This window comes from Nycticebus coucang, chromosome 12 (genome assembly GCF_027406575.1).
Source record: "Nycticebus coucang isolate mNycCou1 chromosome 12, mNycCou1.pri, whole genome shotgun sequence".
Classification (NCBI taxonomy): Eukaryota; Metazoa; Chordata; class Mammalia; order Primates; family Lorisidae; genus Nycticebus; species Nycticebus coucang.
In genome coordinates, this window is record NC_069791.1 from 70509860 (window position 1) to 70525744 (window position 15885).

The following is a 15885-nucleotide window of genomic DNA, read 5'->3' on the forward strand; positions in this document are numbered from 1 at the left end:
TCTTGTATTTCTTTAGTTGTACTACTAAATGTGGTCATGTTATGTCTGTGATAGCTTTGTTGTCTATCCTTTGTAACTATTGTTCTGCCATCAGTGCCTTGTTTCTTTGCTTTATTAGGTTTTACGTGAGCTTCTCATTTTCCCTGAAGGTTTTTGTGTTGGAATTCTTTGAGGCTTAGATTGAAGGTGGGTTTTTAAGAGAGAAACCCACATTTGCTTCCGGCAGTTGCCTAGGGATACACAGGACTCACTTTATTTTTTTTTTTTTTTTTTTTGAGACAGAGTCTTACTGTGTTGCCCTCAGTAGAGTGCTGTGCCATCACAGCTCACAGCAACCTCAAACTCTTTGACTTAAGTGATTCTCTTGCCTCAACCTCCTAAGTAGCTGGGACTTACACACACCTGCCACAATGACGACTATTTTTTGGTTGTAGTTGTCCTTTTGTTTGGCAGGCCCGGGCTGGATTTGAACCTACCACCCTCAGTGTATGTGGCTGGTGCCCTGGCTGCTGAGCTACAGGCGCTGAGCCAAGAGTCACTTTTAATTAAATTCTGTGATTGAGATTATTCTGACCATATATGTAGTATGAATCATGACTGAAAACCCAGACCCAAGGGCTAGCTATGGTTATGAATTACCAAGGGAGAAATCTTTTTTTTTTTCCTTTCGCTTAATACTATGTTCATAACAAGCTAGTTTTCTTGCTATCCCTGTTTGCCCTGAAGGTTTATTTTTCATTCTTGTTTCCTCGAGGATATTTCCTTTGCAGGCCTCAACTTTATTATAGGCACCTCTTCTTGAACTTGAACTACTCTTCTTGCAAAGATTTTAGACTCTACCTCCTATGTTCAGCCCTCTATGAAGCCATTTGGACACAAAGTGTCCCCAGGGCTTAATAAAACCATCAGGGAAAATGTCAGTTTACCTCCGGAGATTGCTACCTTCACCTCATAATTGGCCTATATGGAATTCTACCTTTCATTTTAATTTAGCAATACATTTTAAAAGATGTTTTTAATAGTTTATTTATTTTAGAAATGGGGTCTTTCTTGTTGACCAGACATAATCATAGCTCACTGTAACCTTGGCTCCTGGGCTTTAACAGTCCTCCTGACTCAGCCTCCCAAGTAGCTGGGAATGACAGGCGCACAACATCATGCCTTGCTAATTTAAAAAAAAATTCGTAGGGCAGCGCCTGTGGCTCAAAGGGGTAGGGTGCCGGTTCCATATGTCGGAGGTGGCAGGTTCAAACCCAGCCCCAGCAAAAAAAAAAAAAAAAAATTGTAGAGGGCGGCACTTGTGGCTCAGTGGGTAGGGCGCCGGCCCCATGTACCAAGGGTGGTAGGTTCAAACCTGGCCCTGGCCAAACTGCAACAAGGAAATAGCCAGGCATTGTGGCGGGCACCTGTAGTCCCAGCTACTCAGGAGGCTGAGGCAAGAGAATCGCCTAAGCCCAGGAGTTGGAGGTTGCTGTGAGCTGTGTGATGTGGCACTCTACCGAGGGCAATAAAGCAAGACTCTTGTCTCTAAAAAAAAAAAAAAAAAAAAAAATTTTGTAGAGATAGTTTTGTTATGTTGCCTGGGCTGGAATGCATTGGGATTACAGCTTACTGCAGCCTCAAGCTCCTGGACTCAAGAGACCCTCCCACCTCAGCTTCCTGAATAACTAGGATTACAGGTATAAGCCACAGCACCCGGCTCTGTTTTTGATATTTTTATCAGAAATTTAGATGCATCAGTTGGAAAGATCATACAGGTTTTATAGTCTGTCCTATTGCCAAAAATAGAAATCATCTACATTTTTTCCCTAGTCTTTGGTAGATGAGTGGCTGGATAACTACAAGCAAGATCAGGATGCAGGATTTCTGGAGCTAATTAACTTTTTCATCCAATCTTGTGGCTGTAAAGGTGAGGAAACTTCTTTCTTTTGATTCTATAGTATTTTGCTCCAATGTTATGAAATTCTTCATTTAGATGAGGATTGGACATTTCCTAAATACAGAAGGTAAAGAAATAGAAAAGTTTAACTTATTTAACATTTTTGATTGGTGGATAAAGGAAGTAGTCCAAGTGGGAAATGCGTTGGTTGGAGGAAAGGCCCTTTGGGGAAAAATAGCTAATCATGGATATTTGATGATAATGATATTAACAAATTTGAAAATGGACTATTGGGAATGCTTTAATCTTTCTAGATGAGATACGTGTGTAGTCTCTTATTTTCTTGTTCCTTATTTCTCAACCACTTTGTCCACATTTCTCTGAAACTATGATGCCCCCAGATCTCCAGATGCCATAGCTTAATTTATTAAGGGCAGATAGTCTCAGGTTGTATTGTATAATGAGTCCAGTGTATGTACTAGTTTTATTACTTGCTTTTTGTTTTTGTTTGTTTGTTTTTATATTACAGTTATCCACTGTTTGATTTCTTTGGGTTTTCTAAAGAGATTGTGTTATGGCAGATACACGGTTGGATAGTCGCAGAGTTATGTCTAGGAATTAGGTCATCTGATTCTCCACCTAAGTTCTTTGGAATAGGTTCTTTTGCTCATCTTTAAGTGTCCTGTTATTTTCCTTATAAATACCTCATCTTCTCCATTCTTCAGGCACTGTGACCCCCGAGATGTTCACGAAGATGTCCAACTCAGAGATCATCCAGCACCTAACAGAACAATTTAATGAGGTGGAGGAAGATGACCAGGATCTTCTAGTCCCTCTTATTTCAAATCTCCCAAACCTATTACCCACTTCTTTCTCATTCCTGGACATAGAGATGCTTGTAGAAGGAGGAGTTCAATCTATAGGGGGTAAAAGGGACCCTTAGATATTACTTTAACATGTGTCTAGAATTGGAGAGAATAATGGAATGTGATATAATGGGACTACATTTTTCTATACTGTTGAATTTTTATATCCAAGCCCCTGTGGTTTAATAGACCTGGTAATAACTTTCCTATCCTTTTAATAAACCCTTTTGTAGGACTCAGGGGAGTACCCCTTAACAGCTCCAGGTCCATCCTGGAAGAAGTTCCAGGGCAGCTTCTGTGAGTTTGTGAGGACGTTGGTCCATCAGTGCCAGTACAGCCTCCTTTATGATGGCTTCCCAATGGACAACCTCATCTCCCTTCTTACTGGCCTCTCCGATTCTCAAGTTCGTGCCTTCCGTCACACTAGCACCCTAGCTGGTGAGCACTCACGTTTACTCTTTGGGTGTTCTCCTGAATTTGGTAGGATTCTCCTCTGTTCTCTGGTTCTAGATCTTCTTTCCTACCTGCATCTTAGCTCTTTACTTCAAGTGTATGCATCTTTTATCCCAAACCTTAATCTAGTTTCTCACTTGTGGAATTTTGAAAGGGGCTGAATCATAGTAAGAATTATAGCCTTAGTATTTTTCTCATAGCTTACCACTGGGACCATGCCAAGGGTTAAAAGAAGGCCAAAACAGTTAAGAGGGAAAAAGTCTACTCTAGGACAGGCAGTTTTACGATCTTAGGTCACCCTGCTCTAGCTTCTCATTTTCTCTGTCCTTTTTTTTTCTTTCCTATTTTAAACCCATCCTTCCTCCTCTGACTTAAGTAATGATTTACCTTGTTATTTCTCACACACTCAGCCATGAAACTGATGACTTCCCTGGTAAGAGTTGCCCTGCAACTGAGTCTACACAAAGATAACAATCAGCGTCAGTATGAGGCTGAACGAAACAAGGGGCCAGGGCAGAGAGCACCTGAGCGGCTGGAGAGCCTATTGGAGAAACGAAAAGAAGTGAGTGTTCTCTGCTGCTTTCCTTCCTTTTTCCCAGCTTCTTTCCACTGCTACTACAGACTACCTGATCATATCCCAGCATTTAAACTCAGTAAGGCAAAAGCCCCAAACAACCTTTCAGATCATGAATAATGGAGTCTCATAATAATTAATGTCATAGACTCATCCTGTCAGAGGTCATTGCACACTTTTCTTGTTTCTAGGTCATCGATTCAATAAATCATGTCTAATTTGGACTTCTATATAATTCCTTTTTTGCTCAGTTTCCTTTTGTCAACACTCATCAGAGGTATTTTAAGGGCAATACGTCTGCCTGTCATAGAAGGAATTAAGTTTTGATTTTCTTGTCAAGTGTGCAGTGTGTAGTGTACAAGTCACCATAGGAGTACTTAAGGCTAGGCCTGTCACGGAGTACTGTCAAGGAGGGCCAAATTTTCGAAGAATGCAAAGAGCACAAGCTTACCTGTGAGTCCTATGTTTGAATTCTGATCTTTTTAGCTACTTGCTCCATGGCCTTGTAGGGGTCCTCAAACTACACCCTGCGGGCCACATGCGGCAGTGTGATTGTATTTGTTCCTTTGTTTTTTTTACTTCAAAATAAGATATGTGCAGTGTGCATAGGAATTTGTTCATATTTTTTTTTTAAACTATAGTCCTGCCCTCCAACGATTTGAGGGACAGTGAACTGGCCCCCTATTGATAAAATTTGATGACCCCTGGTTAAGTAACCTCTCTAAGCTTTAGTTTTCTTTTCTTTAAAATGGGATAATTTCACCTTTTTGTGATGATTAAATGAAATGGTGAGTAAATGGGATCCTGGCACATAGTAGGCATTTATTTTAAGACCACTTGAGGTATACGCCCCAGAAAAATATTTCACGTTGATTTATCCATCAAACAGCTGGATCTAACACACTGATGCTTTCTCCCCACTCTTTGTCAGTATCCGAGATACCCTTCCCCACCCCACACCCCCAAAGTTGGCAGGACTCACCATGTCTGACTGTATCCTTTAGCTCTTTCCCCAGCCCTCACAAAAAACCTCTTCCATTCTACTTCCCCATTCTCTTTTGCTATTTTCATTGTCAGGTTGATCTTAAAAGCTTATATATATTAATAGGTCTCTCCTGGATCTTAAATTATTACACTAGTGTTCATCTTTTTTTGTTGGTTTGTTTTTCTTTTGCTCCTCTGGGCTCTTGCTTCATCAGTTGTTATTCCTCCATTTTATCTTTAATTTCTCCCTCCCCATGGTTTTTTTCCCCCCACTATTAAATATATATAGGACCTGAATCTTTCTCTCTACTTTTCTGTAACTTTGTATTTCTGTTCATCCTTTTAGGGTAGTGTTTTCTTACGTCCTTAATGTTCATTTGACTGAATCATTTTTTCCCCCATTTTTCTTTGAAATTACTCTATTTATTTATTTATTTTATTTTATTTTTTGAGACAGAGTCTCAAGCTGTCACCCTGGGTAGAGTGACAAAGCTCGAACTCATGAGCTTAAGTGATTCTCTTGCCTTAGCCTCCCAAGTAGCTGGGACTAAAGGCTTTCACCACAAGATCTGGCTATTTTTTGTTGTTGTTGTTGCAGTTGTCATTGTTTTAGCTGACCTGGGCCGGGTTTGAACCTGCCAGCCTCGGTGCCCTACCCACTGAGTCCCGGAGCCGCCCTGGAAACTATTCTCTTTAAAACAATGATTTCCTAATTCTTAAAACTGGTGGCCTTTTCTCAATCTCCCTTTTCCAAATTTCTATAGAATTTGGTACTGATAACTCTCTTATCCTCCTCCTATTCTCCCTTTCCTCCTCTCTTTTCCTGTCTTTGTGAAAATTTTTTGTGAAAGTTTTCAATCTTGAGAAAAGTAGAGATACTGGTAAATTGAATGCCATATAAACATTATCTACATTTAACAACTAATATTTTATGTATTTGCTTTGTCTATTTTTGTTATTTTATAGTAAATTATGGACATATTGGTACTTCAACCTTAAAGACTTAAGTATGTGCTCTAAAAAACAATATGTTCCTGCATAATCCCAATACCATTTTCATATCCAAAATAATCAACAATGATTCCCTAATTTTTTTTTTTTTTTTGTAGAGACAGAGTCTCACTTTATGGCCCTGGGTAGAGTGCCGTGGCATCACACAGCTCACAGCAACCTCCAACTCCTGGGCTTAAGCGATTCTCTTTCCTCAACCTCCCGAATAGCTGGGACTACAGGCGCCTGCCACAACGCCCGGCTATTTTTTGTTTGCAGTTCGGCTGGGGCCGGGTTTGAACCCGCCACCCTCGGTATATGGGGCCTGCGCCTTACCGACTGAGCCACAGGTGCCGCCCTATTCCCTAATATTTTTTTAATTCCAGTTCATATATATATATATTTTGAGACAAGTCTCACTGTCACTTTTGGGGTAGAGTGCTGTGCCATCACAGCTCACAGCCACCTCAAACTCTTAGGCCCAAGTGATCCTCTTGCTTCAGCCTCCCAAGTAGCTGGGACTACAGGCTCCTGCCACAACGCCCAGCTATTTTATTAGAGATGAGGTCTTACTCTAGCTCAGGCTGGTCTCGAACTTGTGAGCTCAGGCAATCCACCCGCCTCGGCCTCTCAAGAGTGCTAGGATTATAGGTGTAAGCCACTGTGTCCAGCCTTCTAGTTCATATTTCCCCCAAATTCCCAAGGATCTAATTAAGGACTGTGTATTGCATTTGGTTATACTTCTTAAGTCTCTCTTAATATTATACAGAATGTCTGCCTCCCCACCTTTTTCCCCAGTATATTGATTCACTGAAGAGGTGGGTCAGTTGTCTTAAAAAATGTTCCTTTTCTGCTTTTAATTCTGCTTCCTGCTGAACAATTCTGCTTGTTTATGTAATCTAGAGTTTCTCAACAATTGCACTGTTGACATTAGGGGGTTGTTCTGGCATGGTAGGATGTTTAGAAGCATCATTGGCCTCTGTCTACTGCAGTGGTCCTCAACCTGTGGGTCATGACCCCTTTTTAATAATGAAAATATATTGCAGCATTAGGAAGGTTGAGAACTTTGTGGAAGGCAGAGTGCCTTGCCTCCCACAAATTGTGATAACAATCTTTAGATGTTGTTTAATCTTCCCATGGGACAAAGTTGCCTCCAGTTTAAAACCACTGTTCTAATTTTTTCTGCTCATTTTTTGATAATTCCCCTTCTATTACATAAACTTAATGTATTAAAATTTTGTTTTTCCCATTGGTAGTCAAAAACACATACAGGCACACTTCTGAGATATTGTGGGTTCGGTTCCAGACTGTTGAGATAAAGTGAGTGACACAAAGTTTTTGGCTTCCTAGGGTACATAAAAGTTGTGTTCATATTATACTGTAGTCTATTAAGTGTGCAATCGCATTATTTCTTTTTTTTTTTTTTTTTTTTCGGTTTTTGGCCGGGGCTAGGTTTGAACCTGCCACCTCCGGCATATGGGACCGGTGCCCTACTCCTTGAGCCACAGGCGCCGCCCTGCAATAGCATTATTTCTAAAAAAATGTATATATGTTAATTTAAAAGGACTGTTTTCTAAAAAATGCTAAGGATTATTCAAGCCTTAAGTGAGTTGTAATCTTTTTGCTAGTGGAAGATCTCGCCTCAGTGTGCATGGCTGCTGATTGATCAGGATGGCAGTTGCTGAAGTTTGGTGTGGCTGTGGCAGTTTCTTAAAATAAGATACCTGTGAAGTTTGCTGCATATATTGACTTACCTTCACAGATGAGTTTTCTATAGCATGTGATGCTGTTTTGATAGCATTTTACCCATAAAAGAACTTTCAAAACTGTAGTCAGTCTTCTCAAACCTGGCTGCTGTTGTAGCAACTAAATTTATATGATATTCTAACTCCTTTTTTGTCATTTCAACAATGTTCATAGTATCTTTAACAGAAGTAGATTCCATTTCAAAAAACACTTTGCTTATCCCTAAGAAGCAACTCCTATTTGTTCAAGTTTTAGCCTGAGATTGCAACAATTTAGTTACATCTTTAAGCTCTACTTCTAATTATAGTTCTGCTATTTCTATCACGTCTGCAGTGACTTCCTTCACTAAAGTCTTGAAACCCTCAAAGTTGTCCATGAGGGTTGGTGTCAACTTTTCTAAACTCCTGTTAATGTGGAATTTTGACACCTTTCTATGAATCACAATGTTTTTGTTTGTTTGTTTATTTATTTTTGAGACAGAGTCTCACTTTGTCACCCTCGGTAGAGTACCGTGGTATCATAGCTAACAGCAACCTCCAGCTCTTGGGCTTAGGTGATTCTCTTGCCTCAGCCTCCTGAGTAGCTGGGACTACAGGCGCCTGCCACAACACTCAGCTATTTTTTGTTACAGTTTGGGGCCAGGTTCGAACCCACCACCCTTGGTATATGGGGCCAGTTCCCTACTCACTGAGCCATAGGCGCTGTCCTTTCCCCAGGTTTTTAATTGACTTTGACCAGATCCAACAAAGGAATCGCTGTGGTAACTAACATAACATCAAAGGAGTCATTAAGGCAACTACAGCCTTACGAAATGTGTTTCTTTTTCTTTTCTCTTTCTGTCTGTCTTTTTTTTTTTTTTTTTTGAGACAGTGTCTCACTTTGTCACCCTTGGTAGAGTGCTGTAGCGTCACAGCTTACAGCATCCTCAAACTCCTGGACTTCAGCGATTCTCTTCCCTCAGCCTCCCAAGTAGCTGAGACTACAGGCGCCCACCACAACACCCAGCTATTATTTCTTTTTTGGTTGTAGTTGTCATTGTTCGGCAGGCCCGGGCTGGATTCGAACTCACCAACTCCAGTGTATGTGGCTGATGCCCTAGCCGCTGAACTACAGGTGCCAAGCCTGAAATGTGTTTCTTTAATATGTGTAAGGCTTTAAAGTTGAAATTACTCCTTGATTCATGGGTAGCAGAATGAATGTAAGTTAGCAGGCATGAAAACAGCATTCATCTTCTTATACATCTCCATCAGAGCTCTTGGGTGACCAGGTATGTTGTCATTCAGCAATAATATTTGGTAGAATAGTATGATAGCTCATGCCTATAATCCTAGCATTCTGGGAGACCAAAGTAGGAGGATTGTTAGGCCAGGAGTTCAAGACCAGCCCGAGGAAGTGCAAGTCCTTCTCTCTACAAAAAAATAGAAAAATTAGCTGAGCATGGTGCCATGTTTCTGTAGTCCAAGCTACTTATTTAGCAGGCTGAGGCTGGACTCTTTCATAGGTGGAGAGTTTTACCTGGCTTCAGAGTTTCAAAGGACAGCCTGATTCTCTTTTTAAGTGCTAATGCAGTTGGTGACTTTAAGTTGATACCAATACTGTACTCATTTACTATTCAAAAAAATCCTAGAGCCCTGGACGGTGCCTGTGGCTCAGTCGGTAAGGCGCCAGCCCCATATACCGAGGGTGACGGGTTCAAACCCAGCCCCGGCCAAACTGCAACTAAAAAATAGCCGGGCGTTGTGGCAGGCGCCTGTAGTCCCAGCTACTTGGGAGGCTGAGGCGAGAGACTCGCTTAAGCCCAGGAGTTGGAGGTTGCTGTGAGCTGTGTGATGCCACGGCATTCTACCGAGGGCCATAAAGTGAGACTCTGTCTCTACAAAAAAAAAAAAAAAATCCTAAAAGCCCTTAAGAATTATGCTAAATCTCTGCCTGTGTTCTATAAATAGAACAACAAAGCTTAGATGACTGTACATGTGTTTATCTCATAGTCTGCTGGGTGTTTTTTTTGTTTGTTTGTTTTTTTAGAGACAGAGTCTCACTTTATGGCCCTCGGTAGAGTGCCGTGGCATCACAGAGCTCACAGCAACCTCCAACTCCTGGGCTTAAGTGATTCTCTTGCCTCAGCCTCCCGAGTAGCTGGGACTACAGGTGCCCGCCACAATGCCCAGCTATTTTTTGGTTGCAGTTCAGCCAGGGCCGAGTTTGAACCCACCACCCTTGGTATATGGGGCCGGCGCCTTACCGACTGAGCCACAGGCGCCACCCCTGCTGGGTGTTTTTTAAAATTATATTTTATTAAATCATAACTTTGTACATTGATGCATTTATGGGGTTCAGGGTACTGCTTTGATATACAATGTGAATGCATTGAACTAAGTAACATACCCATCACAATTATACTCATTTCTTGTATTTTTTGTTATTTTTTTGAGACAGTGTCTTTGTCTTTTGGGCTAGAGTGCAGTGGCATCATCATAGCTCACTGCAACCTCAAACTCCCGAGCTCAAGTGATCCTCCTGCCTCAACTTCCCAAATAGCTGGGACTATAGGCATATGCCACCAGGCCTGGCTAATTTTTCTATTTTTTTGTATGGACAGGGTCTGGTTCTTCTTTAGGCTGGCCTTGAACTCCTGAGCTCAAGAAGTCTATCTGCCTTCACCTTTCAGAGTTTATAGGCCTTCTAGAATTATAGGCACAAGCCACTGTGCCTGGCCCTGTTCTGGCTTTAGACATACCTTCTTCATTAAGCTTAATCATTTCTATCTTTTGATTGAAAGTGAGAAGTATGAGACTCCTCCTTTCATTTGAACACTTGGAGGCCAGGGCCCAATTTCAATATTATTGTGTCTCACAGAATAGGGAGACCTGAGGAGAGGGAGAGGGGAAGAACAGCTTGGTGGTAAAGCAGAATACAAATAAGTTGTTGATTAAGTTTGCTGTCTTATATGGTAAGATTTGTGGCTTATCAAATAAATTACGGTAATAATGTTAAAGATCACAGATCACCATAATAGATACCATAAGAATGAAAAGTTTGAAAATATTTCAAGAATTACCAAATGTGACAGAGACACAAGATGAGCACATGCTGTTAGATGGTGGGGAGCTCAACACAGGGTTGCCACAAGCTTTCAATTTGTAAAAAATGCAGCACATGTGAAGAACAGTAAAATGAAGTGTGCCTCTATAACTACCAGGTAGGGTTTCTGAAAAGCTAGAATAACCACACACACAGGAGATACTATTTTTTGGAAACACAAACCTCTGAGACATTAGTTAACTATACAACTTCTTCCAGAATTAGAAGGTTTAAAAGAGAGCATAAGATACTAGGAGTGTATCCTGTAACAAATAGGAAGGAGGTAGAAATTGTACTTTTGTATGACATTGACTGCTGGGATACTAAAAGAGATTGACCTGTTCTCCCCTGTCCTCCAGCTCCAAGAGCATCAAGAGGAAATTGAAGGAATGATGAATGCCCTCTTCAGAGGTGTTTTTGTACATCGGTATAGGTGAGTTAATGAGCTTCTGTCATTGAAGCAGCTGGTCTTTGGTTATGGAGTCAGTGGAAATGACAACACCCCCCGAACCTTGATTTGTTTGGTTAGTCCCAGAGCTCATATAGCTGGAGCAAAAACTCTTAACATATTATTTCAGATTAGAGGGTTTATTTTATCTTTATCTACAAAGGATCTTGTAAGTTCTAGGAGAAAATAAGAGGATGAGGCATTGCTGAATATTCTCTTCCTCCAACTTTGTGCAAAATCTGCCCCTGGCATGCCTGCCCCCACCCCCAGTCTTTCTAGAGTTGGAGACTTGAGAGGATAAGAACAGAGAACCAAAAGGTGGAGCTTTCCGGAGGCCTGTATGCAGCTTGGCAAACTTTTTTCTGGCTTAGCCTTCAGGGCAGGAGAGTTTTATACCATTTAAAGAAATGGTAGAATTTATTAAAGAAGGTATCTATAGTTCTTCACTCTTACCTAGATTTTAACTTCTGCCTTTCCAGAACCTTTCAGCTGATTTAACCTTCTCTTATTTATTTATTTTGTTAGAGACAGCATCTTAACAAAGAGTTGGATTGCAGTGGTGCATCGTACCTCACTGTAGCCTCCAGTTCCTGGCTTTAAGCAATGCTTGCATGTGGCCTAATTTAACCTTTTCTTAAAGTGGAATTAAAACACATTCTTTTTTTTTTTTTTTGAGACAGAGTCTTACTTTGTCGCCCTCAGTAGAGTGGGCTAAAGCCATCCTCTTGCCTCAGCCTCCCGAGTAGCTGGGACTACAGGCACCTTCTTCCATAACACCTGGCTGTTTTTAGAGATTGGGTCTTGCTCTTGCTCAGTCTGGTCTTGAATTCTTAAGCTAAGTCTTGCCTCCCAGAGTGCCAAGGTTGTAGGCATAATCCACTGTGCCTGGCTAAAAACGCATTCTTGAGGCAACCATAGTTAAAAAAATAAAAATAAAAAGACACACATAGTTTGGCCAACAGTTAAATGAACTTTCAAAGTTAGTTTTTAAAAGGTGTGTGGAGAATAAGGTTGTATGAGAATGGTTCAGCAATTTTATTGGCTGGTTATAGGAAGGAAATGTTTACTACCTGGGTATGGTAGCACATACCTGCTTGGTAGGTTAAGGTGGAAGGATCTGTGGAGCTCAGGAGTTCAAGGCCTACCTGGGAAACACCATCTGTTAAAGAATGAAAATGTTTTCTTTCATGTGATGATGTATTTATATCAGGAAGAAGAAATAAAACATACATGGCATTTCATCAATAAAAGAAATTCTTCTATGACAGGCAGCTATAGCTATCCTGTAGTATGGAAAGTGAGTTTGGAGAGATGGTGGTGAAGCACTTTGTCTCTCTGTGTCTAGGGATGTTCTTCCTGAGATCCGTGCCATCTGCATGGAGGAAATTGGGTGTTGGATGCAAAGCTACAGTACCTCTTTCCTCACTGACAGCTATTTAAAATACATTGGCTGGACTCTGCATGATAAGGTGGGAGTTGAATTGAGTCAGTCTCCTTTTTCTTGTTCCTCATTTTCTTCCCTGCCCTAGGGCCCTTCCTTCATCTTTTCTTAGGTATTTTACTTAAAGGAACAATGATCAACCTGAAGGCCTGGGGAACCCACGACCTTGGGGCCACATATGGCTTTCTGGATCCTTGAGCATGCCCTTTTGACTGGATCCAAATTTTAACGGAACAAATCTTTTTAGTAAAGGAATTTTTTCTGTGAAGTTTGGATTTGGTCTAGGGGCTGCCCTTAGGGATCTGGAGGGCCATGTGTGACCTTGAGGCCTCAGGTTCCCCACCCCTGAGTGGAGGACAAAGGCTTTACTATGAAAGAAAGGTACTGATGAATTGGTAATGCAGTGCTGGGTTGGTAGCCAAAGGATCCTTTTCGTCATGAGTGGTAACTTCTATGATTCCTTTGTTCCCTAAGTAGGCAGATAGTTGTTTGTTGTCTCTGACATCTCAGAGTCCTCCATGTAAAGGACACCCAGGGCCAGAGTGAGTGATCTAAGAGGGAAGTCTGGAGGCTTTGCGGGAGGTGAGTAGAGGTGTAGTCTATTTCACTTCCATTCTCCTGGTTTTCCCTCCTCAATAGCACCGAGATGTCCGGCTGAAGTGCCTTCGGGCTCTGAAAGGGCTGTACGGCAATCAAGACCTAACTGCGCGGCTGGAGCTCTTCACCAGCCGCTTCAAGGTAAAATTGGGACAGGGCTCCTTTGCTTGGCTCTTTATTGTAGTTCCCATTTCCCCACCTTATACCTTACTATTTCCATTGCTCTGATATATCTTTAGTTATTCCAGTACCTGATTCTACACCCTGTCTTTAAGAATCTGTCAAATTCTAAGGGAATATGATGTTTTGGAATGGGTGCAGTGAGATACTGAGCAGTATTCTCCTTCCTACAGGACCGGATGGTTTCCATGGTCATGGACAGAGAGTACGATGTAGCAGTGGAGGCCGTCAGGTTGCTAATACTTATCCTTAAGTGAGTCCTGGGAAGTAGGGAGGCAAACATCTCAAACATTCACCTCTCCAGTGTCAGGAAGGCTCTTCCAGATTCTTGTCTCTCCATGTTTCATAGGTTGATTCTTTCTTACATGCAGGTAGAAAGAGACCATTCCTGAGTTGCAGGGTCTTGAGGGAGGAAATGTTCCTATCTTCTCTAACTCTCCATACTCTATCTTCCACTCTTCATTTAAAAATTCTTCATGAGTTATATCCTAATTTTTATTGTTGTTACTGCTTTTTTTGGTTTTAGGAGATAAGGTCTTGCTCTGTTACTCAGGCTGGAGTATAGTGGCTTAATCATAGCTCACTGGGGCCTTGAACTCCTAGGGTCAAGCAGTAGTCCTACCTTAACCTCTCAAGTGTCTGGGACTACAGGCGTGCATTACTATACCCAGTTGTTTTTTTTTTTTGGGTGTATTGCCCAGGCTGGTCTCGAACTGCTGACCTCAAATGATCCTTCCACCTCAGCCTCCCAAATGGTGCTGGAATTACAGGCCTGAGCCACCACATGTGGCCTAGTCTCATTGTTTTTGCCTATTTATATATCTGGACTTGATTGTGCTAGAAGGCAGCATACATGTCTGCATCATGTTCTTTATGCTTTTCTTTTGGCAGAAACATGGAAGGGGTGTTGACAGACACAGATTGTGAAAACATCTATCCTGTTGTATATGCCTCTAATAGAGCCCTAGCCTCTGCTGCAGGAGAATTTCTATACTGGAAGTGAGTGTGGCTCCTTTTGTATGATCCTTTAGCATTACCTCTGTCATTTTCTTTCCCTCATCTGCTGTTGCTCTGCCTAAGGACTCCCCCTACCTATAAAAGTCTGTCTGGTGTCTCCTTTCCTTTCTCAACTCCTTAGGTCTTTTCCTTTATCATCTCCTTGGGCTGTTTCTTCCCTTTATGGTGATAATTGCATTCCCTATTTCCTCCCATGCTATGCCTTTTCTCCTGTTAATTTCATCAGGCTTTTTTACCCTGAGTGTGAGACAAGAAATGTGAGTGGAAGGGAGCGACGCCGAAGTCCACACGTCCAAAGGACTTTTTTCCACCTTCTGCTGTCCTTCTTTGTGGAGAATGAGGTGACATGGAGAGATGATGTTAGGCTGTTGTGTGTAAGACCTACAAGTAGAGAAGATGGGGTGGGCTCTATAGGAAGGACAGCCATGTTGAATCAATAACCACTTCCTAGATTTTTAACATGGCATAGGTAACTTATCTCTCATCCTCTTCCACAGCTCCATGAACATGTGGCTTACTTAGTAGACAGCCTGTGGGACTGTGCAGGGGCTCAGCTGAAGGACTGGGAGAGTCTGACAAGCCTGCTGCTGGAGAAGGACCAGAGTGCGTGCCAAGTGGTAGACAGGGAACTCTCACCACCTAGCGTGAAACGAGGAGAGATTTTTTTTCCTGGCTTGTAAAAAGGCAGCAGAGGTTGTGTGCACTGGGGGGACTTGGAGAAGGAAGTTGGCTAATCTGTAACTGTTTGTTTTTGATCTTCCTGCCACCTCAGATCTGGGCGATGTGCAGGAGAGTACGCTGATAGAAATACTTGTGTCCAGTGCCCGCCAAGCTTCAGAGGGTCACCCGCCTGTGGGGCGGGTCACTGGGAGGAAGGTATGGCATGAAGTGGTCTGTGTAAGTAAGCAGTGTTAAAAATCCAGACAGGTGTTGTCCATACTTTCCTCCAGACTTGGATCAAGGTGCCCTTTCTTCCCCTGAAAGAATTCTATTTCCAGAAAAAAAGAAATCTGAAGGGAAATGCTGAATTCTTTTTTTCTTCCTGGGCAGGATTGGGTCATATAGAGAAGGGGTATGCATACACCCCTTTGGACCAGTACATGTATTTCTTTGCACTTTGCCCCTGGCCTCATGAGACTCTTAATTCCAGGGTTTAACCCTTAAAGAACGCAAGACTCAAGCTGATGACAAAGTGAAGCTGACTGAGCACCTCATCCCCCTGCTACCCCAGCTCTTGGCCAAGGTAGAACTGCCCCACCATGGAGCAATAGGGCACAAACAGTGAAAAGACATGGGCCTTTGATGAGGGATAAGAGTAGGAACTAGCAATATGTTCCAAATGATGAGCTTCTTCTCTCAACTGTCATAGTACTCAGCTGATGCAGAGAAGGTTTCACCCTTGCTCCAGCTTCTCAGCTACTTTGACCTCAACATCTACTGCACTAGGCGTTTGGAGAAGGTGAGAAGGCAGGAAGATAATGTTTCCTGTACCTTGTGGCTTGCCTGCTAGGGCTGAAATTTCTACTGTTGTCTGGGCATGGTGGCTTTTGCCTGTAATCTACCACTCTGGGAGGCTGAGACAGATGGATTGCTTGAGCTCAGGAGTTTAAGACCAGCCTAAGCAAGAGT

At 42.1% G+C, this 15885-nt stretch overlaps 1 protein-coding gene across 1 annotated transcript in view; it reads left to right on the plus strand.

Annotated features, from left to right (window-relative positions):
* Positions 1-15885, plus strand: part of STAG3 (stromal antigen 3) — a 39226-nt gene that overhangs the window by 5672 nt on the left and 17669 nt on the right. Inside the window, exons 6-19 of the mRNA XM_053555494.1 lie at positions 1813-1909; positions 2605-2681; positions 2979-3183; positions 3609-3760; positions 10933-11006; positions 12367-12490; positions 13102-13200; positions 13413-13492; positions 14131-14238; positions 14483-14597; positions 14754-14859; positions 15029-15132; positions 15407-15499; positions 15626-15715. Of these exons, the coding sequence (XP_053411469.1) occupies positions 1813-1909; positions 2605-2681; positions 2979-3183; positions 3609-3760; positions 10933-11006; positions 12367-12490; positions 13102-13200; positions 13413-13492; positions 14131-14238; positions 14483-14597; positions 14754-14859; positions 15029-15132; positions 15407-15499; positions 15626-15715 (1524 nt within the window). The remainder of the gene's footprint in view (positions 1-1812; positions 1910-2604; positions 2682-2978; positions 3184-3608; positions 3761-10932; positions 11007-12366; positions 12491-13101; positions 13201-13412; positions 13493-14130; positions 14239-14482; positions 14598-14753; positions 14860-15028; positions 15133-15406; positions 15500-15625; positions 15716-15885) is intronic.